At 33.6% G+C, this 27,063-nt stretch overlaps 5 protein-coding genes across 6 annotated transcripts; all 5 read right to left on the bottom strand.

Moving 5' to 3' along the window:
- Positions 1–573: 573 nt before the first annotated feature.
- Positions 574–6,022, bottom strand: LOC126676704 (uncharacterized). Its single transcript, XM_050370969.2, has 9 exons — positions 5,785–6,022; positions 5,073–5,190; positions 4,863–4,969; positions 4,133–4,258; positions 3,916–4,036; positions 3,712–3,796; positions 1,781–1,894; positions 1,643–1,682; positions 574–1,000 (listed from the first exon to the last, which is right to left on the bottom strand). Exons 1-9 carry the CDS (start codon positions 5,959–5,961, stop codon positions 848–850), a joined length of 1,041 nt encoding a protein of 346 aa, XP_050226926.1. The 5' UTR covers positions 5,962–6,022; the 3' UTR covers positions 574–847.
- A 1,815-nt stretch (positions 6,023–7,837) lies between these two features.
- On the bottom strand, positions 7,838–8,838 carry LOC126676705 (cinnamoyl-CoA reductase-like SNL6). Its single transcript, XM_050370970.2, has 2 exons — positions 8,279–8,838; positions 7,838–8,194 (listed from the first exon to the last, which is right to left on the bottom strand). Exons 1-2 carry the CDS (start codon positions 8,484–8,486, stop codon positions 7,983–7,985), a joined length of 420 nt encoding a protein of 139 aa, XP_050226927.1. The 5' UTR covers positions 8,487–8,838; the 3' UTR covers positions 7,838–7,982.
- An 80-nt stretch (positions 8,839–8,918) lies between these two features.
- On the bottom strand, positions 8,919–15,829 carry LOC126676703 (proline-rich receptor-like protein kinase PERK8). Of its 2 annotated transcripts, XM_050370968.2 has the most exons (9): positions 15,615–15,829; positions 14,153–15,482; positions 12,880–13,287; positions 12,270–12,356; positions 11,690–11,760; positions 11,431–11,513; positions 11,016–11,163; positions 9,791–9,952; positions 8,919–9,695 (listed from the first exon to the last, which is right to left on the bottom strand). In XM_050370968.2, the coding sequence occupies exons 2-9, from the start codon at positions 15,129–15,131 to the stop codon at positions 9,474–9,476; spliced, it is 2,160 nt and encodes a 719-aa protein (XP_050226925.1). In that variant the 5' UTR covers positions 15,132–15,482; positions 15,615–15,829; the 3' UTR covers positions 8,919–9,473. The 2 variants fall into 2 exon arrangements, with proteins under 2 accessions (XP_050226925.1, XP_055961416.1); XM_056105441.1 differs by having other exon boundaries at positions 14,153–15,829.
- Positions 15,830–16,402: 573 nt separating this feature from the next.
- Positions 16,403–20,629, bottom strand: LOC126677732 (glucan endo-1,3-beta-D-glucosidase ARB_01444). The gene is made up of 2 exons (XM_050372496.1): positions 18,136–20,629; positions 16,403–16,667 (listed from the first exon to the last, which is right to left on the bottom strand). The coding sequence occupies exon 1, from the start codon at positions 20,375–20,377 to the stop codon at positions 18,179–18,181; it is 2,199 nt and encodes a 732-aa protein (XP_050228453.1). The 5' UTR covers positions 20,378–20,629; the 3' UTR covers positions 16,403–16,667; positions 18,136–18,178.
- A 3,889-nt stretch (positions 20,630–24,518) lies between these two features.
- Positions 24,519–26,963, bottom strand: LOC126676186 (glucan endo-1,3-beta-D-glucosidase ARB_01444-like). The gene has a single exon (XM_050370340.2). The coding sequence runs from the start codon at positions 26,847–26,849 to the stop codon at positions 24,615–24,617; it is 2,235 nt and encodes a 744-aa protein (XP_050226297.1). The 5' UTR covers positions 26,850–26,963; the 3' UTR covers positions 24,519–24,614.
- Positions 26,964–27,063: the final 100 nt, after the last annotated feature.

Genomic DNA, 27,063 nt, shown 5'->3' on the forward strand with positions numbered 1-27,063 from the left:
ATTTAAAGTTAACTCTATTTAATTTTAACTGATTAAATTAAATTTATTTCACTAAGCGATCTCCTAGTTAACACGGATGCTGACACGGAAAAATAAAGAGATAATTACTATTTAGCTCATGAGTTTAGGTACGAGATACTATCTCATAACGTTTTAAAAGTCAATTGTTTTCCCTCTGACATTTGATCTAATTTACCCCGTCAGTTAATTTTTATTGTTGACTTTATCAAACGGTTTATCATTAAAAAGTAAATTCAAAATAACCTTTAATTTTATTTTTCTTTCAAAGAACCCCATAAGATCATTAAAAATTCCTATACATATCGTCATGGGGATAATAGTATCTCGTACCGAAACTCCTTAAATAAATAAGTAATTAGTAAAGTATGCTACAAAACTATGTTATTTTAAAATTTCCTACGTAAAACATAAAGATTCATATCCAACACACCAAGTTTTTGACACGTTTCCAAAACGGAAAACATTGATTGAATGAGTGTCCGTGCTCTCTAGGCGATACCTTAGATGTTTAAAACACAAATAAAAAATTTCACCAATTTCTGGACTTCATAATAAGGGAAGAGTTAAATGCCATTATCATTATAGAGTTCAAATCGTGCAAAGAATTTCGGCAATTTATCAGAATGGGAGGCCATGAATCTTCCCAAGCAGCCACCATCCACTAACATATACAGCAGTTATATGATAGACATGGAAAAAAAAGAACCAGGAGGTTAAACTACACAGCGTCTATAACCCATAATCCATATAGCTGCCCAGCTATATATCTGAAGTTAGTGGTTTTACTGCAAAATGTTAATAGTGATGACACAGAGAAATTCCAATCTTATCTCAACCACCATCTTTGAGCAGCAGAAATTGGAGTATTCAAGAATGGGCAATAGCGGTGGATAAGCGGATTGACGGTCCTTCCAATTTTTGCCCATACACTCTGATGGTAGCCAGCAGTGACAGGTGCGTGATACATGAGCTTCAAAAGCTGCCAACAAAGACAAAAATCACTATATCAGATAATGTTCTCTAATACCTCATTTTTAGATTGTGTTCCCTACAGCTCTATCTGAACTTATCTCATCCGTAAATACACCAATCAAGAAAATCTCGAGAGTCGAAATGATGATCAAAGAATGGGCAAAAGAAGAATTTCTACACAAGATCTTCGATTTATTCGATCGAACTAAATTCAAGAAGAATGTCCCTTACGAGATCATTTGATTTTGATATGACAACAATAAGCCGACTTTGATGAGGGGTTTGATTATTTTTTTATGGAGGCAGATAAGTTCTTATCAATTGTCTGTTCTTTTGAGATGCACATAATTAATAATTACATATATACTCTATCGTCTAGTCATTGGTTTCATAGGAAGTACTAGAACAAATCATCTGCACTTGATTTGCAAGTGGAAGAACAGGTATAGGTATAGATCATCAAACTACATGGTTGGTTCTACTAGGTTTAATGATGTTGGTGGGGGAATTAGAGAAAAAGAAACATGAAAGCTGTCCTAGTGCATATGACTTCTTCGATTACTCTACACAGAATTAGATGCATGCAACCTTTTCTTTGCATTATAAGGAGATTATGTCAGAACTGAACCCATAAATGTGTGTATTTTACCTGCCAGTACATGAATGCTTGTATAATGTTTCGCTGCCACCTGCACATAATCATGTATAACTTGAAATTGTTGTACGGTGAAAGAAAATAAATTATCATCGGAAGAGAACAAAAGCAAAAGGACTCGAGATAACTGACGAGAACAAAGAGAGAATTAAGAGGAAGCCAAGTCCAATTTCCGCATGTGATGAAAGAATGCTGAGGGTCGTCGTGTTTGACTCCACCCAAACGCAGGGGTCTTCCAGATACTTCCTGTTCAGTGTGATTAATAAAGTTGATTTAGAGAAGGAAGAACTTGTACATAAAAAGAAATAATAATATTGCTAGTGGTAGTACTAGATATAATAGGATAATAAAATGTATAAATATGAACTGGACTAGAAAAATAAGATATTATGCAGAGGAAGTTATAATTGACATTCGACGAAGTTACATAAATATTTAGATGAATGACATTATAAATACAAACAAGAAGAGTATGTAATTAGCACAGCTCATCTTGCACATTTTCATTCCGGACATATATAAGCAGCTGGTCATTTCCTTGTTGCTGTTCTCTATCATTCATCATTAAAAGTTTTTAGGTTCCCTATATCTAAGTCCTGGATCCAATTACTTGGTATTCCTGCTTTGGAAAGATGCGAAAGCAGCTGGCCTGGAGAATTTGTTATATAAAGGTCAAGCTGGTACTTGTTATTTATGTAATAATACAACAAATGGCAGGGGAAATTCATGTTCAGTATGCTCTCGCCTTCATAGGTAATGTTCACTAGGCTTTCGCTCTTTTACCTCAGAAGATTTTACTCGCTTCTATTTGTTTTCCTTGAATTGTCTAGTACTGAAGCACACTGTTTGGTTCTTAATGCATAGAAGGCACGTTAAAGTGGAAAATGCCTAAATGTTGGAAAACATAAATTAAGAATGGCAGTACCAAAACTGAATTACAGCTTGTAGCTTCTCTAGAAAATGAGAGCAAGCGAAAGGCCACTGATTTTTTTTGGAAATAATGAAGAACTGTACCAATTTGAAATGGAGAAATTTGTTTTTTTTAGTAAACATCATCAAACAACAATGATGGACTGAAGTAATTTAACATTTGCACATAAAACCAAAATATCCTCTACTGCCAATGCAAAACTTCCCAAGTGTTACTGGATAAATATTAAAAAAAGAAGGAGCAGGCTGATCTGTTGTCCTCATATTCTTTTCTGGACAAAACCCCTAGCTAGGACATGCAGACCATAGCACAACGTCATGATTACCAACAACAAACAATTCAGTCATGACAATTGGGCTAGAATAACTCTGCTACAAAACATAAAGATTTTTTTCATCATGGGAGAAGGAGACAATGCTGTCTAAACACTGACTATTAGAGAACTACTGAAATCAAGTTAATAAAATCAAACCAATTCAATAGTAGACAAATTTCACCTCATAAGTGCAAACTCATTCGTCACTCCAACCGAGTGCGAAGCAAAATCTCAAAGCAAATACTAAACTAGGACATAAATTAACCTTTTTGAACATGCAATTCCATGATTGTGTTATAGATAAATACTATGGTAGCATCTTTTCTATTTAAACTAAATTTACACGCACAACAAACTTATGACAGGACAGAAAACACTGTCATGGCTAAACATATTTTCACGACTGGAAGCCAACATTGCCAAGTAGCAATTGCACGTAGGAAAGTTTGGTTTATGGAGTAGGCAAGAATTAGAATAGTAATTCCATATGAAATGGATATTACTTACTTTGGTTCATGAAATAATAATTCCATGAAATTGTTATTTTATAATTTTTGAGGAATAAGTATTCTTTTAAAAAGTAAGCTATTGTTTTCCTTAGGAATAGTTATATTGATACCACAAGATAGCAAGTAAAAGTTTTCCAATCAAGGAAAGAAAAGTAAAATGACAACATCAAAAAGTATTAACATATTTAAGCACCATTGAGGTTTTAGTCTCATACACCAATTAAAGTGAAATTACTAATATTCATGATCACTTATTTAAACTTAAGCTAGTAGGTTCATTTAAGAAAAAGTTACATATATAATCTACCTGTATATGGTGGAACCACCAAAATTGCGCCTTAAGAACCTCGCAACCTGCTCCAATGCTCGGCATAAAATGGGAATCAATGCAACTGCAAAGAAGTTAATGTCGTTCATCCACCATAAATATTGCAATCTTTGGAAAACAAAAATAAAATCCAACAGCATTTTGAGAAAGCAAAAAAAATATCTGTAACAAAGAAATGCTCACATTTGAGGCAAAGATGTGAAGTGACAAATGTAAGACAGTAGATGAAGTAGATGAAATCCTTAGTTGCAATTATCGTAGTAAAGTAAGCTTGCAACCCCTGCAGATTCAGTGCCCTTGGTCTCTACAGAAAATATGAATGTGGTTTGTGAAAGAAAAAATGCAATAGATAATGGTTACTGAAAAATGAAACAGAAATAAATTAAAAAACATTGCTTACCCCATATAGTGAGTACAAGGAATATAGAGATGAACATGCTGTGCCCATAAATGACAACCGGTATGCCCTACTTGAGAGATTTCTGGGTACAAGAGGAATAATTGCAAGCACAGCCACAACAAAAACCTGTAATAAAATGGTCCAAGAGTAAAAATAAAATTAACAAAACATTAACTAAAAATGCAATGCAGATATAGAAGATAGTTAATAGTTATTACTAGAAATTGCAATTAATAATTCATTGTCGGACAGTTTTTACAACAGCTAAAGAGAACTATAAATGCAAAAGTTAACAGTCCGTTCCTTACAACTATGATTTGTCTCCATCATTTCAGCATATTTTGTTCAGTGACAAATGGATTGGGATAGTAGAAGGACTTATAAAGTTAGTCATGAAACTCAAACTATCCTCTAGAAGCTCTTGGCCGCAATGGCAATTGCTATCAGAAAATGAGAAATCAAAAACTGCTGTCTAAGTAGTCATAAAAATTCAAACATTTACCAAATCTAGTGCAAAATACATAGGGTATGCAAAAACCGACATTTCACAAAATATATAAGAAATGTTATTTTCCAAGATGTAGACTCTCTTGACAACAACTTTACTCATACGGAAATTCGTTGTTCAAACATGCATAGTATTAGTTATCTATAAGAAAAGATATCAGATTAAGATCACATCTCAAAGTTCACAACGCAAGCATAAGACAAAGAGAAAGCCTTGCAGTACCCAAGCATTGACAGAGAACTGTATAGTTTGGCGATCCCAGCGCACAGAAGTAGGACTAGCATTTTGACTTGTAGTTGTTGATGTCCCAGAGGTCCTAGCAGCTGAACCTACAATAACATTTTTGGCTCCACAGATGAATATCACTCATATAAAATAATAGTAAGAATCATTTATTTTGGTGATTAAATCAGTGGAAAAAGCACACCCAACCTGTGCTCCGTGAACGAGTTTGATCATTTGAAGTGCCTGATGCAGCCGAGGATGGGGAAGATTTTGCTGATTGAGATGACCCAGTTGAAGTCATTGCCTCAACAAGAAGTTCAGGATCCTTTAAAATCAAACATTTCCAAGAACTATCAGAAGCGAACATGCATAGAAACCATAATTAAGTGATTCTAACATACTACTAGCAAAACCAAAATTCCACCAAAGTATAAAGCAAAACAATCAAATACTAGAATACTAAAAGCCAGCCAGTAGAGGATGACATCACATAGTCTCTTCTATCGGTGTTCCTATACAACTACACTGCAAATGATATATTTTTTTCACATGCTTGGAGATGCAAACTGAATATTGTGCCGACAGTTACGAGAAATAACGAACAGTTCACATTTCCTCACACTATCCTACAATTCGAAACAGACCAGCAACCCCAATCATCTTACCACTTTCCAGTCCAAGAAAACTCAGGAAATACCAGTAGCATTCATAGGCAGACACAGCACCCCCACACGTTAAAATTGACCACTCGCACAGCACACAAGTTGAATTCACATAGTATAATCAATTGTTAGAGTCAAGAATTCTACTATGCTTAAAAAAGAGTAAATACAAAATTAGTTCAAAAAAACCAAGAACCCTACACAAATAAATATGCATTTGCAATAATGAATTGAATAAAAAAAGAAAGAGTACGAACGATGTAACGCTGATAGAACTTGCGCTTGAAGTGATCAACGACATCAGTGCGAGAAGCTAAGTGAGGTGGGATTAAGATGTTAGACCAGTAATCCGGCCACCTGGAGTCGCTCTCGTAATCGTAAGCAGCCGCCGCTATTCTCTTCAACTTCTGCGGATCCTCTCGTTCTTCTCCCATTTCGATTGACCTTTTTCTCTCAGAATACCAATTTCAAGTGTTGGGTTGAAGTTGAATTAGGCCAACATATTCCTTGCACTATTGCTTATACGAAGGTTCCAGCTAAACGACGTTCGTTTCTTCATCTAAACGACAAATGTAAATTGTACTACTCTTACGTCCATTTGGACGTAAGAGTTTTTTTTATGATATTTTAATTTAAATATCTTAATCTATTTCTATTAATGTTTTAAATTAATATACAATATCATTAACAATAATAGTAAAAATTCATATATTTTAAATTACAAAGTTGATATATCATATTGTCATAAATTATTTTTAAATTATATCTATTAATTTTGATTACATAAAATACTAATGCCGTGATTATTTTTGTACATTACTAACAAATATAATATCTTCTTTGATAGATAACAAAAGAAAATTGAAAAAAAAATCATTTTTTAGAGTTTTGAATATATTTTTTCTGTATTCTAATTCCAATATTTTTTTCAGATATTGAACATATAATATTATTAAACATTATTGAAATTTAATATTAAAATAAGTAATAAATAGTATATATTAACGAGTTACATAAAGTGATACTATTTTAAAAAAAAATTGATAAACAAATCTTTTATAAAACGCCATTTATAATAGTAACGCTAAATACACTCCAAAAATGCCTAATACCTTAAAAAAACTTTAACCTTTTAACCTCTTTTCAATCCTACCCTGACGTTGGAAACTGATCAATTTTACCCTATTTCGCATTTTAACGTTTCAATTGATCCACATCGTAGTTTCTTTTGATTTTTAGTTCGGTTAAGTTTTTCAGTTAGATTTTTACGAGAAGTAAATTGAAATTCTTTTACATCCAAACTTTATCGAACCAAAAAACTAATTTTTTCATACATATCAGTTTAGTTTAGTTTGATTTTTGCGGCTAATAATCACCCATGGCACCTCAACTTTAGGGGTACGGGCGCTAAACCCCCTGATGTTTAAAAACGGGCGCTAAACCCCCTGAACTTTGAGGCGGCGCTCACAAAACCCCTTTTGCTCCAAATATGACGAAAATACCCCTGGCGCCGTTTTTTCAGTCAATTGTCAGTTTTTAAAAAAAAACTGACACTGCCATATCATCTGACACGTCAGAATTATACCTTAAAAATTTCAAACACCCAAAATACCCTTACTTTAATTTAGAAAAAGACAAAAAAAAAACTCAATCTAATCTAATGAATTAACCCAGCAACTAACCCGACCAATACCCCAACCCGACCGACCCGACCACCGCCGGAAAATTTTCCGGTCATCAAAAAAATTTGTTCCTCAGAGGAACAGATTCATCTCTGTTCCTCATGTTGAGGAACAGATCGACATCTGTTCCTCAACATGAGGAACAGACCGATCTGTTCCTCAGGGAACAGATCGGCAGATCTGTTCCTCTGAGGAACAGATTTTTTTGATGACCGGAAAATTTTCCGGTCATCTTCAAATCGGAGAAGATGACCGGAAAATTTTCCGGCGGTGGTCGGGTCGGTCGGGTTGGGGTATTGGTCGGGTTAGTTGCTGGGTTAATTCATTAGATTAGATTGAGTTTTTTTTTTTGTCTTTTTCTAAATTAAAGTAAGGGTATTTTTGGTGTTTGAAATTTTTAAGGTATAATTCTGACGTGTCAGATGATATGGCAGTGTCAGTTTTTTTTAAGACTGACAATTGACTGAAAAAACGGAGGCAGGGGTATTTTCGTCATATTTGGAGCAAAAGGGGTTTTGTGAGCGCCGCCTCAAAGTTCAGGGGGTTTAGCGCCCGTTTTTAAACATCAGGGGGTTTAGCGCCCGTACCCCTAAAGTTGAGGTGCCATGGGTGATTATTAGCCGATTTTTGCACACCCTAAATAGAGCTACACCCAAAATAGACCACCTAACATATGCTGCCTTACTACAAGCTTCAATTACATTCTTTGTTACTTCAGCCTCAAGAAACACCATATGTACCTGCATACTGCATTTTAACAATTTGATCAGCAGTTAATAAAAATAGAACCAACTTCTGCATTCTGAACTTACAGAATAACTGGAGACCCCGTGCGGATCAATGAATGAACCGGTGTGGAAAATAGCACGGCAACAGCAAAATGCAGCACAAAGACTGTTCAAATCCTGCATCCTTACTGCCACAATACTTTCCAGTTTATATATCTCTTCCTCATTCATTAGGCACTTCATTTCTTCAAAATCAACTGCCAACCCAAAAAACAAAAGCTAATTTCATAAATAAAAATAGTGCAATCCATTCGTAAGTTAGAATGTGTTACTGTACTAACCTTGGTTTTGAATTGTGACTCGAACAAGGTAGCCATTAGCCAAGAGGTTTTTGACTATTTGAGAACCCAAGTAAGAATTTCCACTTGTTACACAAACAAGTTTATTCTCTCTTGCATTCAAACTGGAGCTAAGACGAGCTCTACCAAAGCCATTACAATTGGTTTCTTCTACCTTGAAAGCTGGTCCGATAACGGGTAATGATAGCATTGTTTTTCAGCTATGTTGTTTCTTTATATCATGTACAGTATTTAACTAAGAACAAGAATAACAGGCTACAAGATTGTTGGAAGAACGAGGTAGATGCTGAATGTAGATGAAGTTGCACCAGGTTGGTAGGTCCAGTTTCTAGAGGCTAATAGTCAAAAGCCTATGCAGATTAGATTCTCCAAACCAAAACAAACTGAATTTGTCGTTTCAGTTTGGTTTGGTTTGGTTTTTGCATACCCCTACCTGTGATTGTCATTGTGACTGCTGTAAAGTATAAAGGTTGCAGGTAACTGAGATAATTAAACTGAACTATAAGAAATACTCTTATCATTACGATTAAGATGTTCACATCCATTTCACATATGAATATGTAGATAATTGGCATATGAAGAATATCAAAGAAAAGAATCTCATTGTGTTACAATCCATAAATAAACAAATTAATATCTTCAATACTGGAATCAAACATTGGGATATAAAGCCATCCCAATCTCGTTCTAATATTCCCGGCTTACAGGTTGTAGTTATACTGTACCGTAACGAGCAGACATAGAATCTATCTGGACACGACAAATATTCATTAGGTATCGAATTTAAATCCCGTTCCCCTTTCATAGATCAAAAAACTAATGATTTTGGTATCCCCAAAGCTGATACCAAAATTTTCACTAATTTGATACATTTAAATACAAAAATGTAAAATCATTAATTACTTTAAACAGCAAAGAATACAGGGCAAAAATCATATTAGCTGAATGACGGGGAGTAAAAAATACAAAAATTGAAATGCAAGAGGCAATGTTACTGAGGGTGACCTGGCTCTAAGATGAACAAAATCATCGAGGGCCTCGAAAAATGAAGGACGGCGAAATTGTTGCTACCCTTTTGAATCAGTTGTTACCGAATTCCAGTTATACAAATTCAGGATAGCCAAACCTGCTGAGGAAGCTTTGAAAGCAAGTCACTTGTTCTTATATAGAGATTCCTTTAGGGTATGAAGTTACTACGGCTTCCTTGTTCTCGACTTCTCCAACTGCTTTGACTGTTATCAAAAAATTCTGAACTATAATCCTGACTACCAAATGCCAACCTCTGAAACATTCTGATCTGTGCAGATTGCTGTCTCGAATCAAAAATTTCACTTTGACCAGGTTTTACCCCATTAGATAGATCGGACATATCGTCTAACGAGTCGAACGCTCTCACCACCTGAAAATTTGGAGAAGAGGAAAATCTATGACTACGTTTGTCCAATACAGTAAACAAAACAAAGGAAAAACTGAGTATTAGCGACTTCCAATTACCTGACTCATTCGTGGCCTTTTTGCAGCTGAGTGGCGCACACAAGCTGCAGCTGCCTCAATCATCCGAAACATTTCTCTAGCCACATATTTCTTCTCCAGCCTTGGATCGACGATGGCTTCAAAGTTTTCATTATCTAGCGCTTCAGAAAGCAATGGTCGAGCCTGACAAAAAAGAGTTAAACGAAATTATTAGATAATGTCTGAAAAATTCCAAGCTTAGCAGATTCTTGTGTAGAATTGCTACATGCCTTTTTCAAAGAACCTCAACAAAAGAGGTGGCAAGGAAAATTGTGACATACATTATCATGACATCGGTGTATTATGAACTATTATAAATTTGATATTCTTAGGAAAAAGGAGGAACAAAGGCAAATCAGAAAATGACATGTCAGAACTAATGTGAAATTAGCTGCTTAAGTCATTAACTCTTAGTACAAAGTAATCCAAGTTATATTTCTACAATCAGTTATTCTTGTAAAGAATTTATACTAACATTTGCTAAATTTGTCTTAAGAGTAGTAATGTACAGCTAATTCACATCTATGTTCATTCAGTTTGAAAAGCGATAAGGGAAACCAAGAAACCACGTGAGAATTGGAGGAGGTCTCGAATTTGAGCCTCCACACGACCACATGCATCTATTTAGGTGGAAGTGTATCACCTTTATGGCGTGTGTAAGAAAATGAGCTACTCTGAGAAAGTCACGCTGCTTCTTTTATTTTGGTGTTCTGCTAGTAGATATCAATAGTATAGTAAGTGGGAAGCGAGATTTAACAGTGATTATGAAGCATATCAGGGCATGACATTATTCCTGATATTTGCTCTAGAGATACTGTCAAGTACATATATACAGCCTTTGGCAGCACGTATAACTAAGTTTTTTAATGAAGAAAACTAGGAAATTTTGGAGCCTTACAGCAACTAGTGACTAAACAACCATTTTTGCACAGACACATTACAGGAAGCTTGAATTTCCATAATGAAAGAACACCATCAGTAATACAATTCTAAAACACCATTCAAATTAAACAATCAAATAAGATGCCTAGATGTGTAATACAGTTTATGTTTACTCTATATATGAAATCATGAGCAAGCACATTGACATTAACAAAATCAAAATTGAAAATCTGCACCACCACAAAATTACATGCAAACCATGAAAAGTCGACGGACCCTAGAAAAGATACATCAAAAATAAAACAAGAATGTTTATGGAACTCACCCATTCAACAAGGCTTTCATCTCCCAATGGCTGAAAGGCATCCACAGGTTTATGACCTGTAATTAGCTCCAAAAGCACAACCCCGTATGAATAAACATCAGATTTTTCAGTCAACTTGCCACTGGTTGCATACTCAGGAGCCATGTACCTGGAAAATCAAAGTCCCATTACTAAAAAGTATGGTAAGAGTTCTTTCCATACGATCTCTTTAATTAGTGCATGTTGTATTTAACCTATTTAAATGAAAAGCTTAGAAACAGCACTTGTGCACCAAAAATAAAATTAGACTTGGGAAAGGAAATGACGACATGATCCATTAAAGCAATGCTAGCTTCCTTTTGATTTTACAAACGTTTATAACACCACTTGACCAAGCAGCATTAATCAAAGATTTAAGCACATATTCTTCACCTACCCAAAGGTTCCCATAACACGTGTTGATACATGTGTATTCGAATCCAGCTCCAGTGCTATTTTAGCAAGTCCAAAATCTGCAACCTGTTAAAAAGTACAAATTTTAAGCAAAAAAAATTATAGCTAAAGAAATTATGGAAATTGGCTATTCAAGTGAATTATAATTGAACATATTAGTCATTTTTCTGCTAGATAATTTATTCACATGAATGGATGAATTAAATATTCAATCAGAAAATGACATAAAAAAACAGGTATACCTGAGCTTCAAAATTAAGATCAAGAAGGATGTTTGACGACTTGATATCCCTGTGGATAATGCGGGGATGGCCTGATACATGTGGCAAAGAAATTAGAGAAATGTTTCAACAGTTGTGAATGAGAATGCGTGTAATATAGAGAATCCATTAATGGGTCAATTCATGTAAATTAAATAGGTGATAGTCCACTCGTGCATTAGAAAATTCCATTGCTAAAAGTATTATTTTTAGAGCTTGAATGTTGTTTAGTATGTTAATAATAACAATTAACCCTTTTGTATATTAAGGTTTCTCATATATCAATAATTTAAGGTCCTGAACATAACATCTAACCTTTTGTAGGGTATTCAGTTGATCTACATTCAAATGGTACAGAAAAGAGTTATAATTTACGGCCATAAACCATTAGATAAAGAAGATTATATAGTTCATTTTAGGCATTTACGTCTAAAAACAGACTTAAAGAGACTGAAGATGACAACGTTTCACTCATTCAAATGACCAAAAGCTTCAGTAGAACAAAGTGGAAATAACGAGAACATAATTTCAAAAAATAAGTTCAGGAATAGAGGAAAATTACAGTCTTCATGCAGGTAAGCTATGCCACGAGCTGCGCCAGCAGCAACCTTCACCCGAATTGCCCAATCCAAAACTGGCATGCCATAAGCTGCAAAAGTTCGCAAAGGCAAAACAAAATAGAAGATGTTACAAGATTCACTACAGAGCTACTTGCAGTTAAGCTACAGACTTGCATAACGATGTAACAAGATAAAAGAAAGGAAGGAAAAACAGTGATTAAAAGTGAATAATTTTTAAGCCAGCAAGCTATAAGAAACCAACATGGCTGTCAAACCAAAAATACTATACTTATTACTGATTCTCTTAACAATTCTATGTTGTTATCTAAACTTCCCAAGAAAAAGGACTGTTTGAAGGAAGGGAACAAGGTAAGTATAATAGCCTATCATCAGAAAGAATACTCAGTCTTAAATTTTAATTTACGAGCTGCCTCATTCTTAAAATATATTTTCTCGGCAGAATACGGATTCACCAACAAGTATCTCATGTGGTACTCCAGAACAAAATTACAAGTAAGTCACATGCACATAATTTTCTGTCATAGTTTTGAGGAAAACATCCATTCTAATTTAAAAAAATTCTTTTGCTTTAGAGTCAGATATATATCTTACTGTGGAGATGGTAATGAAGAGTATCATTTGGAACGTAGTCGTAGACAAGCAACCTTTGATTCTCGGATATACAGTAACCCACCAATGAAACTAAATGACGGTGATGTACTCGGCTAATAATCTCAACCTCTGCTTTGAACTCACGCTCTCCTTGAGAACCACCTATCTTTAATTGTTTTACAGCTACTTCTCTACCATCCACAAGGACACCTTTATACACACAACCAAATCCACCTTCCCCTAAAAGCTTCTCTGTTGAAAACCCATTTGTGGCTTGAGCTAGTTCCCCAAATGTAAACCATGACTTCGAATTGTTTACTCCAGGCTCTGATGGAGAATAGATGAAATCACTGCCAGCAGGGCTTCCTCGCGAACGACCTTGAGATTGGGGCCTCAAAAATAATGCCTCTGCACAGTAAATGCAAGTTCTATTAATTTTTGCTTCATTTGTGCCAGCATGTGCTACACCTGCTGCTTAACTCAAAGGCATAGACTGTCATTTAACAGAAGGAAAAAAAAACTATTTTATGGACATATCTACAAAAAGACAATTTATAATGACCAACTAACTATCTTGAAATCAGTTTAGAAACAGTCTGAAAAGAATTTTTGATGAAACCCTTTTATCTCCAAAGGCAGTAGGAAGAAACTTTACACTAAGTTTTTATTCACATCCAAACTACAGTTCATAAGCAAATAGCTAGAAATAAAGCCAGTAGAAAGGATCTTCATATGAAGGTCTACAAGAAGCCAAGTTATAAAATGAAACATAAAGTAAGTTGGCTATAATTCAAGGTTTATATTTGATATGGCTACAAGTAGAAGGGAATGGCAGAACAGGACTTTCTAAGTACAACATGGAGGTGTGGCAGAACGGGACTTTCTAAGTTCAACATGGACTGCCATTGATTGTCAGGAGAGGTTTTACACAATTCAATTACTTTTGTATGGGCCATGTATGGTTAATACGAAATGCTAAATTGCTAGATCGCAATGACAGAACATAAACTAGAACTCTTCTCCAAGACATTCATCAAGGATTAAATTTCTTGCTATATATCAAACTTTAAAGTATGAGCATATTTGGACAACAAAGACAGACTAAATGCCTAGCCGATAAAGTTGAAGGTTGCAATCTTCATCCAGTAACCATGTGTCTTATTGTTATTCATCAAACATATAAACTAATAAAAGTGTTAACAAGCATAGAAAGTGCAAAACGTTTTGGAGCACTGATGTACCTGCAAATAATATAGCATGTTAAATACTTTACCTGAATTCTGGGAGGAGGCGAATGGGGAAGGCATAATGTACCCCATATTTGATTTATCGTGCTTCTTTTTCCGTCTCTGTACAAGCCACACGGCCATCACAAGAAGACTCAGCGCTACAAACCCAACCACAATGCCCATTGCCACTGCACTTCCCGTATTTAAACCCCGAGAACCTATTGATGATGAATTTGTAGAAAAATCGGTGCCAGTAGTTCTTGCGGTTGGTTTTTCTGTAGGGATAGATGGTAGGGGTGACAAAGGAGAATTTCCCGTTGTAGATGAATTAACAGTAGGAGCAGGAGGAGATATTGGAGGTGGCAAAGAGGTTAAAGGAGGTGGTGACGACAATGTAGGTGCTGGAGGAGAAGGAGAATCTGGCACAGGTGGGGGACTATGAGACTGAGAACTAGATGGTGCGGAAGTAACATTTGGAGGTGGAGGGGAAGTTTCAGGGGAGTTTGCTATAGGTGGAGGCGGTGAATCAGAGGCAGGAGGTGTAGGGACATTAACTGGAGGAGGAGGAGGAGAAGGCGAGACAGCTTCAGGGGGAGGTGGTGATTGCACAGGTGTTGTTGGGGAGGATTCAGGAGGGGGAGAGGCAGTTGATGGTGGTGGTGGAGAGGACACATCTGGAGGAGGCGGTGAAATAGTGACCGCTGGGGGAGGGGCAATAACTGGTGATGGAGGAGGTGATAATGGAGGGGCTGGCGGTGGCGATGTTGGGGGTGATGGAGGTGGCTCAGATGGTGGGGGTGATAATGTAGGGGATGGTGGAGGATTAGCTGGGGTAGCGGGCGCGGGCAATTGAGGGGGTGGAGTAGAAGAGTCGTTAGATGGGGTGGTTGAAGGGAGTGGAGGAGCAACTGTCTGACTAACATTAGTTGAGGCAGGAGATGGTGAAGTAGGTGTAACATCTGATGGCAAAGAAGGAGACGGTGGTGAAGCAGTCAATGGTGTTAATGGGAGAATAGAAGTCATCTTTGTATCCTAAAAGAAATGTGTAAGAAACTACACTCCCATATCAAACCTCAAATTCTGCATTTGCACAACCATCCAATTCTACAACATCCTATTCAATCCAAATTTAGAAATCTCAAGCATGCCTACTCTTCCACTTCAAATGTCGAAATCCAAACCAACATTTAAAACCCAATTCCAAACAATAATCTCTTTTAACTACTTTACTGTTGAAACTACATTCACCCTTCAAGCTCAACCAGAGGTAAACAGAAACACAAATTTACAAAAATTCAGCATCAAAGCTCCTCAGTAACCAAATCCCAGATCATAAAAACTCAAAACTTTCAAGTTTGACTCCTAAACTAGCTTCTGCTCACCAAAATCCAAAATTAACCAAACAAGTAAAATTGCATACTATGAATTCAGAAATGCAGCAGTACCCAGATGAATAAAATGACAAGAAAAGAATACCCAGAAGCTAAAAGCTGAAGAATGTATTACCTTTATTAAAGAACGTTCAGAATGAAATTGTGGAAATTGAAAGTGAGGAATTTTTCTTCATTCTTTTTGTTGTTGTTGATGTTGATGTTCCAAAGGAAAAATGAAGAGACGAATTGCACCCACAAAATAAGCAAAGAAACGTGGGGACAACTTAGAGAGAGAGAGAGTTAACTTTACTTCACATGGACTGTAATAAGATTGATAGAAGAGAGAGAGAGAGTGGGATTATTTTTGTTTTTATTTATTCATAGCATGTTCTGTAACATCAACATGCACTGTCTTAGCTTTTTATTCTTCAAATTCTTTCATATTTTACATTTTTTTTCCCTTTTTGGTTTACTTTGCAAGTCCAAATTTGAAATACACGTGCTTTTTTTTTTGAAAAAATAAGTATTTTTGATAGAATGTTTTTTACATTAATTTTAAAAATTAGAGCCTTTAACATAGAAATTTATTTTTTTATTTTTTATATTTTAATTTATGGATACTTATATACAGATTTTGATGTTTATCAAAATTATAAGCGTAAATATAATAATAATAATAATTTATTTTTTTTATAATTGGGGAGGGAAAACGCTTCTGAAAGAAAATGAACCAACGACTTAAGTAGATTATTGTCCAGCGCTTATACCATTTGAATTATAGATCGGTGGTTTATCATCATTATTGTTATTAGAAAGTTTTCTCAAATTTAATTTTTATATCTTTATTTTAAATTAATGAAATAAACTATTTTATGTTGTATATCTTACCATTCATTATTTTAATTAATGGCACATTTTCACTACAAAAACAGAAAATTGTTTACTTAATATTAATTTCATATGATTTTACATATAAAAAGGAGAAATTAAATCGACATTCTAACCAATAAGATACAGCTCAAATATTATAAGTGCTGGTTAACAAACTGGTAGATCGTGAGTTCAAATTCTCCCGCAAACGCTCCTCCCTCTCCAATTATATAAAAAAAAAAATCCACATTCCAGACGAGATATTTGATAAAGTTTGAGACTCATATTTCATGTTCTTCTCATCTTCGCTTCAAGCCTTCAACATCCAAATATAGCAAACCCATCAATTAGTAATTTATGACAATTTAAAAGTATTTTATTATTATTATTCGGGCAGAGGAAAAATTCAATTACACGACCTTAACACTGTAGCGGTTAATTTTGTAATATTATTAGTTCTAACTATCAATGCATTTAAAATTTAATGTAAAAAAATCATGATAATTGATAAGCATCTATAATTTTTATATTTGTTTTTTTTAAAAAGATGTATAATTTTTATATTGAAATTAACAATAAATAAGAAAAAATATAAAAGATGGAAAGTAAAAAAAAATGCGGCAGAAGTGTATAGAACGCGTTTATGTTTGTATTTTGTAAGAAATACTGCTGGTAAGTCAGCTCCCAACATGTATGAGAAATTTCTTATTTTGATTTTTATTGCCAGATCTCATTCTCACACCCACATTCTTCCAACTGCCCAATTGTTTTAAGGTGCTTTTGTTTTAGTTATCAAATCAATTTTTATAACTAACAAATTGACCGGATTAATTTAATCAAACTTTTAAAAAAAATAAAACCAAACATTAAGTTAATTAATTGATTCAATTTATTGGGTTAAACACTAATGAGCTACAACTTAAATAGTACGTTCGTTGGACAACATTTTGATAAAATCCTGAAATCAAGTCCTCCCATAAATGCCAAAAATTTTCCTTCCCAAATAACTAAAAAGAGTTTATTCTTATAAAAATTGCCAATCAAATATTTACTTATACAAAAAAAATCCTTATTTATTCCGTCAACTTATTATTTTTACAAAATGCTAAAATCAGGCGAATTTAAATCAAAAACTAAATGAGCTATACTGAATTAATGAAAATAACTAAAATTAATCAAATAATTCCAGTTGAGTCGATTATTTGGGTCAAACATGTGTACAGAATGACGTAACCTCTTACATCACAAATGATTAGAATAATTATTAGTTTGGCAGATGAACTAAGATCTTCATTTGCTGGGTCAATTATTATTAGTATAAGGTAATATTCAAATTATGAGCTTAAGTAGTTCAGTTTGCATTTTTGCATGCTAAGGAATAACAGAAAATTGCAACAGATTAAACTATACTACTATAGGGAAGGAGCAAGAAAACATATTTGGCTATGCATCAAAATTGCAACACCCTGTGACCGCTATAAAGATTGCAGGTCACAGATACCAAATCGAAAACATTGAAACGGAAAATCATTATAAAAAAACGGCGAAACAATATTTTTTTACAAGTATATGTGATAATTATAATATTTCGAAGCTTCATAAGTATTTCCACTAAAACATAGGAGTGACAAGTTTTCATTCAACATAGACTCTCATCATAGGCATAAGAAATTCATATCCATTTCAAATTTGACAATTGTATATACTGAACATAAGAATAACAATTAAAATCAAAGAAAAGAAACAATCAATCATAAATGCTTATTACTTCTATGAATAAATACCTTCCATTTCACTTTCATTTTACTGAATATTTAAGAAACAACTTCAGTGACAGTAATGACCAAACCAGCAGAATTTACCCCCTCCCTCGCCCCACCATTCTTTCTCCACAGAACCTCTACTATGAATCCACCACAAAAGATTAGTAAGTGAATTACCATCATCATGCCCTTTCAAACTTCTCACCTTTTCCAAAGCACTTTCTTTATCAATTATCCCTTCCAAAGCATACACAAATCCCTTCCATCCTTCGCCAACTCCTTCTCTTGCTAAAGCTGGTAATGTCCAGTTCACCAGCTCCCTTACAAATCCCACATCAGAAAACAAAGCCTCCGAGATAGGCAACAATGGAAGCAGCTGAATTCCGAGCCTACATTCTTTCCACTCAGGTGGTGCAAACCAGAGAGCACTGTCTCTCTTGTTATTCCATAAAACCCCCACTACCCTATTCTCTCTAGTGAAATCTTCTGTGTACAGATTATCATTTTCTTTAATATGCCACCATGTCTGCGCTGAATGAATCTCCATGGCCGTAAGCATTGATCCGAGGGCAACAAGATGAGTGTCTCCATAGGCTAATCCCAATAAAGCTGCTGAATAGTATGCATTCACTGCCTCACTTGTGCTCTCCTGGTTTCGTCCATCGGCAAATTCGGTTAGCCCTCCTGCCCACGAATGCAGTTTATACAAATCGAAGCACCTTAATCGCGGGTATTTTGAATTTGATCGTCTGCCTAAGTTCATAAAATCTGCCACGAGAGTATAAGCTTGTGGCCTATACTTTCTCCCCCAGACTGGATCAAATTTTGCAAGAACTGCAATTCCATAAAGAAAGTAACCAATATGAAAATGGTGATCATTATAAACTCCAAATCCAAAATCTGCACCGGAATCAGTTGAACCTTGCTTCGTCACAATTCCACCCCATTTATTATCATATAAGAAACCGTTTCCACTAAAGGTTCCATCCAACCATGGCTCAATTGTTTCCTTCAAATACTTCTTTATCTTCGGAATCACATCAAGAAAACCTAACTCCTCTGCAATCAATGCAAACCTAGCCGCTCTCGCAACCAATTTACCATAAAAATAAGACGAAGTTGTGGCTATAGCAGAGGAATCTAAACTCTCAACATCCTTACAAAGAGAATCAACAATTTCAGCACATGAATCCTCTTTAACACCATGAATAGAATGCCAAGTAACAGAAATAGGATCAGATTTCAACAACCAAGAATCTCCAATAACACCAACAAGATCACCATCAATACTCTTATACTTAAAATCATTCAAAACAACAACATTTTCACTAGATAAAAGCTTAGCATGTAAAGGATGAGCAAGCATAAGTAAATCACCCCAACCTTTCTTTTCCCATTTATACTCTAAACAAAATGGTTTAGTAAAAACAGCATCACCTGACACTGCATAGCAGGAACTGAACCTGTCAAGAACCGCTTCACATCTGGGATCACCATCAGGCAATAATGCAATCCTTATCAAACCAGAAAACTCATCAGAACTAATCAAAGAAAGACTGTGAGTCAAATTAATCTGACAAGAAGAGTAAATAAGCCATGTCTGACCATTATTAAGCTTAACAGTATACTTAGTGAGAGAATTATTAGGAACAAATTCAAGAATTGCATGAATAGTTGATATAGAAATTGAAGTATTATTCCCTACAGAACATGTTAAAAAGGGACTTCCTTTAACAAGAAAAAACTGCAAATTCGAAGAGGGTATATCTAGAGTGACACTAAGATCACTAAAAGATGAAATAACATGACTTTTTGGGGCATCTGGGTTGGTTTTTTTTGTAGCAGAGATGGTGAGATCAGCTACAAAAACCTGGTAAATGAAAGCAGGGTTAGGAAACTGAGATGGGTATGAGATAGAGAGTGAAGAGTCTGCGGATTTAACGGTATAGGGATGAATATACTCGGGCTGATCACCATTTTTAAGAGTGAAATTCTGAAAAAATGAGTTTGTGGGTAGTGGGGAAGAGAGGAGAGGAGGTGAGAAGAAAAGGGAAGGGTCGGGGAGGACTGTGGATTGGATTTTGGGGAAGAGAAATGGTGAAGATGAAGGCTTTTCATGAGAATGATGAGACATTGTTGAGTTTTCAGGTGGAAATATTGGTGGTGGTGAAGAGGGTTTATATGATGATGGTGGTTGATTGAGTGTTTGTTTGAAGGACTTAGTGAGTAAGGTTTTGACTCTTCTTTTTAGTTTTTTCAACATGATTTTGGCAAGTTGGGATTGTTTAAGTTAATTAATTATTAAGTTGCCAACTCAAACAAAAAAGATTGAAAAGGTTGCCAAGATTAACAATTTAGTTGGGATTTTGGAGAGGAAATAGGAGAGAAAATGAAGGGTTGGGTGAGTTGACTAGGTTTTGTTTGGGTTAGTTGTGAATTTTGTGCACAAAATTTAATAATTAGTGTTTATGTGTTGAGTTGGGGTTTAAGGATTGGCTATGGCCTTTGTTGAAAAAGCTGAAGCCTAAGAGTTGGGAATTGAGGATAAGGCAAGAAGAAGAGAAATATGAAGAAGCACAATGAGAAAGGTTGGGTTAAAAGGCAAGAAAAAAATAAATGCTCTTTATTGATTCAATATTATGACTCACATAATTAATAAAAAAATTACTACTATATAAGATTATGAACTACTAAAACAATTCTTACATAAACAATCAATCAATAAAGAATATTTACATTTAATTAAAATTATAAAAATGTAGTTCTACTATATATTAATTATTTAATAATACCATATATCGCAAAATTAATAATTTTTTTATAATTTTGCGTATTGAGGTAGACTAATATAATTTTTTTGATTAGAAGTTAAGTTGAAGGGAATTTGAAATAAGGGGTTCAAGGAATGTGATGAATGCAAGATACCGAAGAGGTGTGTAATGAATCCCTAATGTGTAAAGAAAAGGATTTGAATGTATGCTTAAGAAGAAAGAAAGAACAACCTATAATTGTAGGTTTTTGCTTGTGAAAAACTTGCACAATTATTCAATCTATTTTGATATGGGGCAACAAGCAAGTTCCTTCGATTACTTTATAGGATTGTATTATGATAATTGCAATCCTTATTATCTTATGATTAAATTTGGAAAACAAATTAACTAATTTTTTTATATAATTAGACCAATAAAGAATTTAGTTTTAGTTAATGAGCAAACCAACTTGAAAATATTATTATCATTTAAAGAGATAATTTGAAATGGATCATTTACATATAGAGTAATTCTATGTAAAATTAATTTAGACTAGTTCAAAAAAAAAAACTAGACCATTTCATGGCTTGAATATTTATTCAAAAGAAAAAGATATCAAACTTACAATTAAAGTCATATTTATGATCTACATCTTTCAGTATAAAATGAATGATGTTAAAAAAGAATAATTTTCTTTATATTAATTTATAATGTTTATTTTATAGTGGCGGATGTAAATATATCATGAATATAACCCTCTCGAATTCTAATTCTAAATTTAATATATAAAGGTAATTATTAAGTGCAGTTGACTTTTAAACTTAACAAGTTCATAAAATATAGCTTGATGCAACATGATTGGAACCATAATCTATAATCTATATAGTGGAGTATTAATTGAAAAATATATCATGAATTCTTTCATTTTGATAATTTTTGTGATTATGATAATTTTTGTGATTACGTGGTTTTCTTTTGCTCCATTCCAGAAAAAGATGCTATTATTTCAAATAAAAAAAGGTTTAATTTCTTAAAAAAACCCCACCTTGTACTTTTTTTTCGTTTATACCCTGACCTTGTAAAAACACCATTTGTACCCAATTTTGAGTTTTTATGTTTCATCCCTACCCAAAAGCATTAAATTATACTCTTTTTATTTAGAAAAGAGTTAAAACATACTTTTTTTTATTTTTAAAAATACAAATAAATCCTTAAATTTAAAAAATGATCAAATATATCCAAATAATTAATTAATTTTTTTAATTATATAAAATAATAAAAAATTAAAAAAATCATTATTATTTTTAATTTTTTTGTTAGAAATATTTTTTAAAAAAATTAAAAAAAATTAAAAAAATAAACAAAAAATTCGGAATTATTTTTAAAATTTTTTTTTAAAAAATTGTTATTATTTTTAATTTTTTGAAGAAGATGGTATTTTTGTACTATTAATAACTTTAATATCTAATTAGTATATAAGTTAAAAATGAAGGATTGTTTTAAACTCTTTTTCAAATGAAAAGAGTACAATTTAATGCTTTTGGGTAGAGATGAAACATAAAAACTCAAAATTGGGTACAAATGGTGTTTTTACAAGATCAGGGTATAAACGAAAAAAAAATGCAAGGTGGGGTTTTTTTAAGGAATTAAGCCTAAAAAAAACTATGCCTTCGCATTCTACCTTTTTTTCTCAACAAGAGCATCCTTCCCTCTTCTTTTAGATGACTTCAGAAGTGTTCTGTCTATTTAACCAATATTGTAATATCAAGATAGTGTTCTTTTTGTCTTAATTTATAAAAAATAATACTAATATAACCCTATTAATTAATAAATGTTTTTTAAATGAAAATACGGAGTCACTTATTAGGGATGGATAAAATTTAGAAAATAGACAATTAATTAAAAATAAATATATTTTATTAAATAAATAACTAAAAAAGAACGGAGGCTTTTAAAACGGATATGAATTCCAGAATCATATGATTATTTAGGGATTGTTTGCTAGTAGGTGATAAATGTTGCTGATAGTCGATAATTGCTAACTACTGGCTAATAAATAATACTCTATAAATGAAATGAGATTAGTTATTACTTTCGTTGCTATATTAGAAGGTTAATTACGAAAAATATGCTTGACTTTTAACAAAATTTATAATTTAATCATACTTTTTTAATTCTATTATCTTTCAATCTTTTACAATGTTAAACTCGACACTATTTTCTATAATGGGCTTAATTATTCAAAACCTTCTTACCTTTATTTTGCATTTATACCCTGATCTAAGAATTTGTCCAATTTTACTCTAATTTGGCTTTTTATGTTTTAATTGTACCCCAAAGCATTAAATTGACCTTTTCTTATTTTTAAAAAATTTAAAATAATCTTTTATTTTTATATTATTAATAATATTAGGGTCTAATTGAAATATAGGCTAAAAATAGAAAATTATTTTAAATTTTTTTCAAGTGAAAAGAGGTCAATTTAATGCTTTAGAGTACAATTGAAACATAAAAGGGCCAATTAAGGTAAAATTGAAAAAATTCCTACGTCGTGGTATATTTGCAAAAGGGGATAAAAGTGGGGGAGTTTTGAGTGATTGGCCCTCTATAATATCATGCATGATCTTTCAATTTTTACATTTTTTTGATAATATCATACAATTTTATGCAATCCACATCATCTTTAGATGAGAATTTTATAAAACTATAAAAATAGAAAGGTCATGTATAATATTGTAAAATAATTTAAAAAATTATAAGACAATATTTTTTGCTAAAATTCAAGTATTTTTTTAATAATTAACCTTATATTCAATGACTATTTATTTTTAAATAAAAAAAACTAAATTAAATTTTATAAAATAAATGTAACATAAGATAGATAAATTTCTAAGAAAATATTAAATTCTTCTTCAAATATCAATCGATTCATAATAAAAACAGCTTAATTAAAACACTGAAATATATATTTTTTTTTCTCAATTTCGTCCTTTATTTTTTTAATTTTTTGCTTAGAAATTATTATCAAGACACATAAAATTGATAGATAATTTTAAAATTTTTTGTCTTTTATTTTTCTTCCTTAAATTCCTTTTTTCATACTTAAAAAATTATAATTTATTTAATTATTTTTCATAATAAATTATATATATATATATATATATATATATATATATATATATATATATAACGTTTCACTTTATTTTCTATATTCTTAAGCCGAATGATCAAAAGATAAAAAATGACAAATTTTTCATGATAATTTCACAAAGGTCCAAACCTTTCAATTTTATCTAATCTGTCCTGAAACGCATGATTTTGTTTTAATAATGTCCAACTACGTAATTTTGCTCATGTGGCGCTTACGTGGCACTGATGTGGCAATGCCACGCATCAACGCCACATAAGTAAAATTGTTTAGTTGGATAGAATTGAAACGAAATCATGCGTTTCAGGATAAATTGGATAAAATTGAAAGATTTGGAATTTTGTGAAACTTTTATGAGAGATTTGACCTTTTTTAGTGATTTGGCCGGTCGAATACTAGTTTAATATTAACCTCAAAAATATTTAAAATGACTTGCTAAAATATGCTTACTATGCGCATTACAAACCTTCGAATATTTTTGTAGGAAATTAATTAATATACATACATAAAAAATACAACAATCACACAAATAAATATTCAAATATGATCAAATTACACACTAAATAAGCACTACGCATATACCAAGATAACGAGATAACAAATCAGTGACAATAGTAACTAAACCAACATAACTTCCCATCTGCTTCCTCTTTTTCTTCTTCAGAGCCTCTGCTATGAATCCACCATAACATATTAGTGAGTGAATTACCATCATGATGAACATTCAATTTTCTAATCTTCTCCAAACCACTTTCTTTATCATAAATACCTTCCAATGCATACACAAATCCTTTCCACTCTTCACCAGCTCCTTCTCTTTCCAAACCAGGCAATGCCCACTTCACAAGCTCCTTCACAAACCCCACATCAGAAAATATAATCTCAGTCACCGGCAACAATGGCAGAATCTGAATTCCAGCTCTGCATTCTCTCCATTCAGCTGGTGCAAACCATAGCCCGCTGTCTCTTTTATTAGCCCATGAAACACCCACCACCCTATTCTCTTTAGTAAATTCTTCTCCATACAAATTTCCATTGTTCTCTCTTACATGACACCATGTTTGTGCCGCGTAAATCTCCATTCCGGCGAGCGTTGATCCGATGGATACGAGTTGAGTGTCTCCGTATGCTAATCCCATCAACGCGGCTGAATAGTATGCGTTCACTGCCTCGCTTGTGTTGTCCTGATTTCGCCCGTCTGCAAATTCGACTAATCCTGATCCCCAAGAATGTAATTTGTACAAATCGAAGCACCTTAATCGCGGATAATTTGAATTTGATTGCCTGTTTAAGTTCATTATATCGGCCATAAGTGAATAAGCTTGTAGCTTATACTTCTTTCCCCATATTGCATCAAGTTTTGCCAAAGCTGCAATAGCATAAAGAAAGTAACCAATTGAATGATAATGAGCATTATAGATTCCGAATCCAAAATCTTCACTCGAATCGTTTAACCCTAATTTGGTGACAATTCCGCGCCATTTATCCTCGTATACGAAGCCATTTCCGCTGAAAGTACCATCTAACCAGGGCTCAATCTTCTCTTTCAAGAACTTAGTTATTGCTGGAATAACTTCAAGAGACCTAATCTCCTCAGCTATCAAAGCCAATCTTGCTGCTCTTGCAATCATTTTACCATAAAGATAGCAAGAATTTGGTGGATCAATCAATGAACTTAAACCCTCAACATCCTTTTGAAGTGCAGACACAATTTCAGGAAATGATTCCTCTTTGATACCCTTACTTGAGTGCCAAGTTATTGCAATAGGGTCTGTTTTTAATACCCATGAATCTCCAATCACACCAATAAGATCACCATCAATGCTTTTATACTTAAAATCGTTCAAAACAATGACATTGTCATTAGATAAAAGCTTAATATGCAAAGGATGTGCAAGGATAATCAAATCACCAGAGCCTTTCTTTTCCCAATTATATTCTACACAGTATGGTTTGGTAAAAGTTGCATCACCTGATAGTGCATAGCAAGAACTGAATCGATCAAGAATTGCTTCGTGTTTCGGATTAGAATTATCGGGCAATATTGCAATTTTTATCACACCAGAAAACCCATCAGAAGTAATAGACAAAAGATTGTGGCTCAAATTTATCTGAGAGGACGAATAAAGAAACCATATTTGACCATTATTTAACTTAATGGTATGTTTAGTTTGTGAGCTATTTGAAGAAAGTGAAATAATGGCGTGAATTGTTGAGATAAATATTGAAGAATTTTCCGTGATTGAACATGTCAAGTAAGGGCTTCCTCTAGCAAGAAAGAACCGAAGATTTGAAGAGGGTAAATCCAAAGTTACAGTGAGATCACTAAAAGAAGAAATAACATGGCTTTTTGGTGTATCATGTGGGTTGATTTTATTATTTGATGCAGAGATGGTTAAATCAGGGATGAAGATTTGTTGCTGAGAAGAAGAGGTGGAGATTTGAGATGGGTAAGAGACAGAAATGGATGATCCGAATGATGATTTAATGAGATATGGGTGTATATATTCGGGTTGATCGCCGCTTTTGAGGGTGAAGTTTTGAAAGAAAGAGTGTGTTGGTAATGGAGATGAAAGAAGAGATGGCGCAAAGAAAAGGGATGGATCAGGAAGAATGTTTGATTGAGCTTTAGGAAAAAGAAATGGAAATGTTAGTTGAGGCTTTTCTTGGGGCTGCTCCTCAGGTGGGATTGGAGCTTCATGGGGAGGGCTAGGTGGTGCTCGTGGTGGAGATGGCGGTGGAGGCGGAGGAGGAGGTGGCGGAGGTTGTGATGGTGGAGGCGGTGGCGGAGGTGGAAGTTGTTGTCTTCGACGTTTCTTGAAAACTTTTTTGAACATTTTGGCAATAATAGATAAAAAGAGGGAAAGAAAATTTAAAAGTTAGTTAGGGTTTTGGTATAAGGAAGAATGAAGGAAATGGAGGGAACTTGGTAGTTAGTTTTGGATTGAATGTGAATTTTTTGAGTTAGCATTTAAAGAAATTTAAGATTTAACGAATAAAAACTTATCATAAGAAAAGGATATAGAATGTGTGAAGAAACAAGTGAGAATG

Source organism: Mercurialis annua, linkage group LG4 (genome assembly GCF_937616625.2).
Source record: "Mercurialis annua linkage group LG4, ddMerAnnu1.2, whole genome shotgun sequence".
In the NCBI taxonomy this organism is placed as follows: domain Eukaryota; kingdom Viridiplantae; phylum Streptophyta; class Magnoliopsida; order Malpighiales; family Euphorbiaceae; genus Mercurialis; species Mercurialis annua.

Coding starts and splice junctions, on each gene's coding strand:
- LOC126676704 (XM_050370969.2), bottom strand. CDS start 5,961: ATGGGAGAAGAACGAGAGGATCCGCAGAAGTTGAAGAGAATAGCGGCG. Junction 5,191..5,784: donor AGTTCTATCAGCGTTACATC/GTTCGTACTCTT, acceptor TTGATTTTAAAG/GATCCTGAACTTCTTGTTGA. Junction 4,037..4,132: donor CCTTGTACTCACTATATGGG/GTAAGCAATGTT, acceptor TATTTTCTGTAG/AGACCAAGGGCACTGAATCT.
- LOC126676705 (XM_050370970.2), bottom strand. CDS start 8,486: ATGCTATCATTACCCGTTATCGGACCAGCTTTCAAGGTAGAAGAAACC. Junction 8,195..8,278: donor AGTCACAATTCAAAACCAAG/GTTAGTACAGTA, acceptor TTGGGTTGGCAG/TTGATTTTGAAGAAATGAAG.
- LOC126676703 (XM_050370968.2), bottom strand. CDS start 15,131: ATGACTTCTATTCTCCCATTAACACCATTGACTGCTTCACCACCGTCT. Junction 12,357..12,879: donor TCTTCATTACCATCTCCACA/GTAAGATATATA, acceptor GAACTTTTGCAG/CTTATGGCATGCCAGTTTTG. Junction 11,761..12,269: donor AGCTTACCTGCATGAAGACT/GTAATTTTCCTC, acceptor CACATGTATCAG/GCCATCCCCGCATTATCCAC.
- LOC126677732 (XM_050372496.1), bottom strand. CDS start 20,377: ATGTTGAAAAAACTAAAAAGAAGAGTCAAAACCTTACTCACTAAGTCC.
- LOC126676186 (XM_050370340.2), bottom strand. CDS start 26,849: ATGTTCAAAAAAGTTTTCAAGAAACGTCGAAGACAACAACTTCCACCT.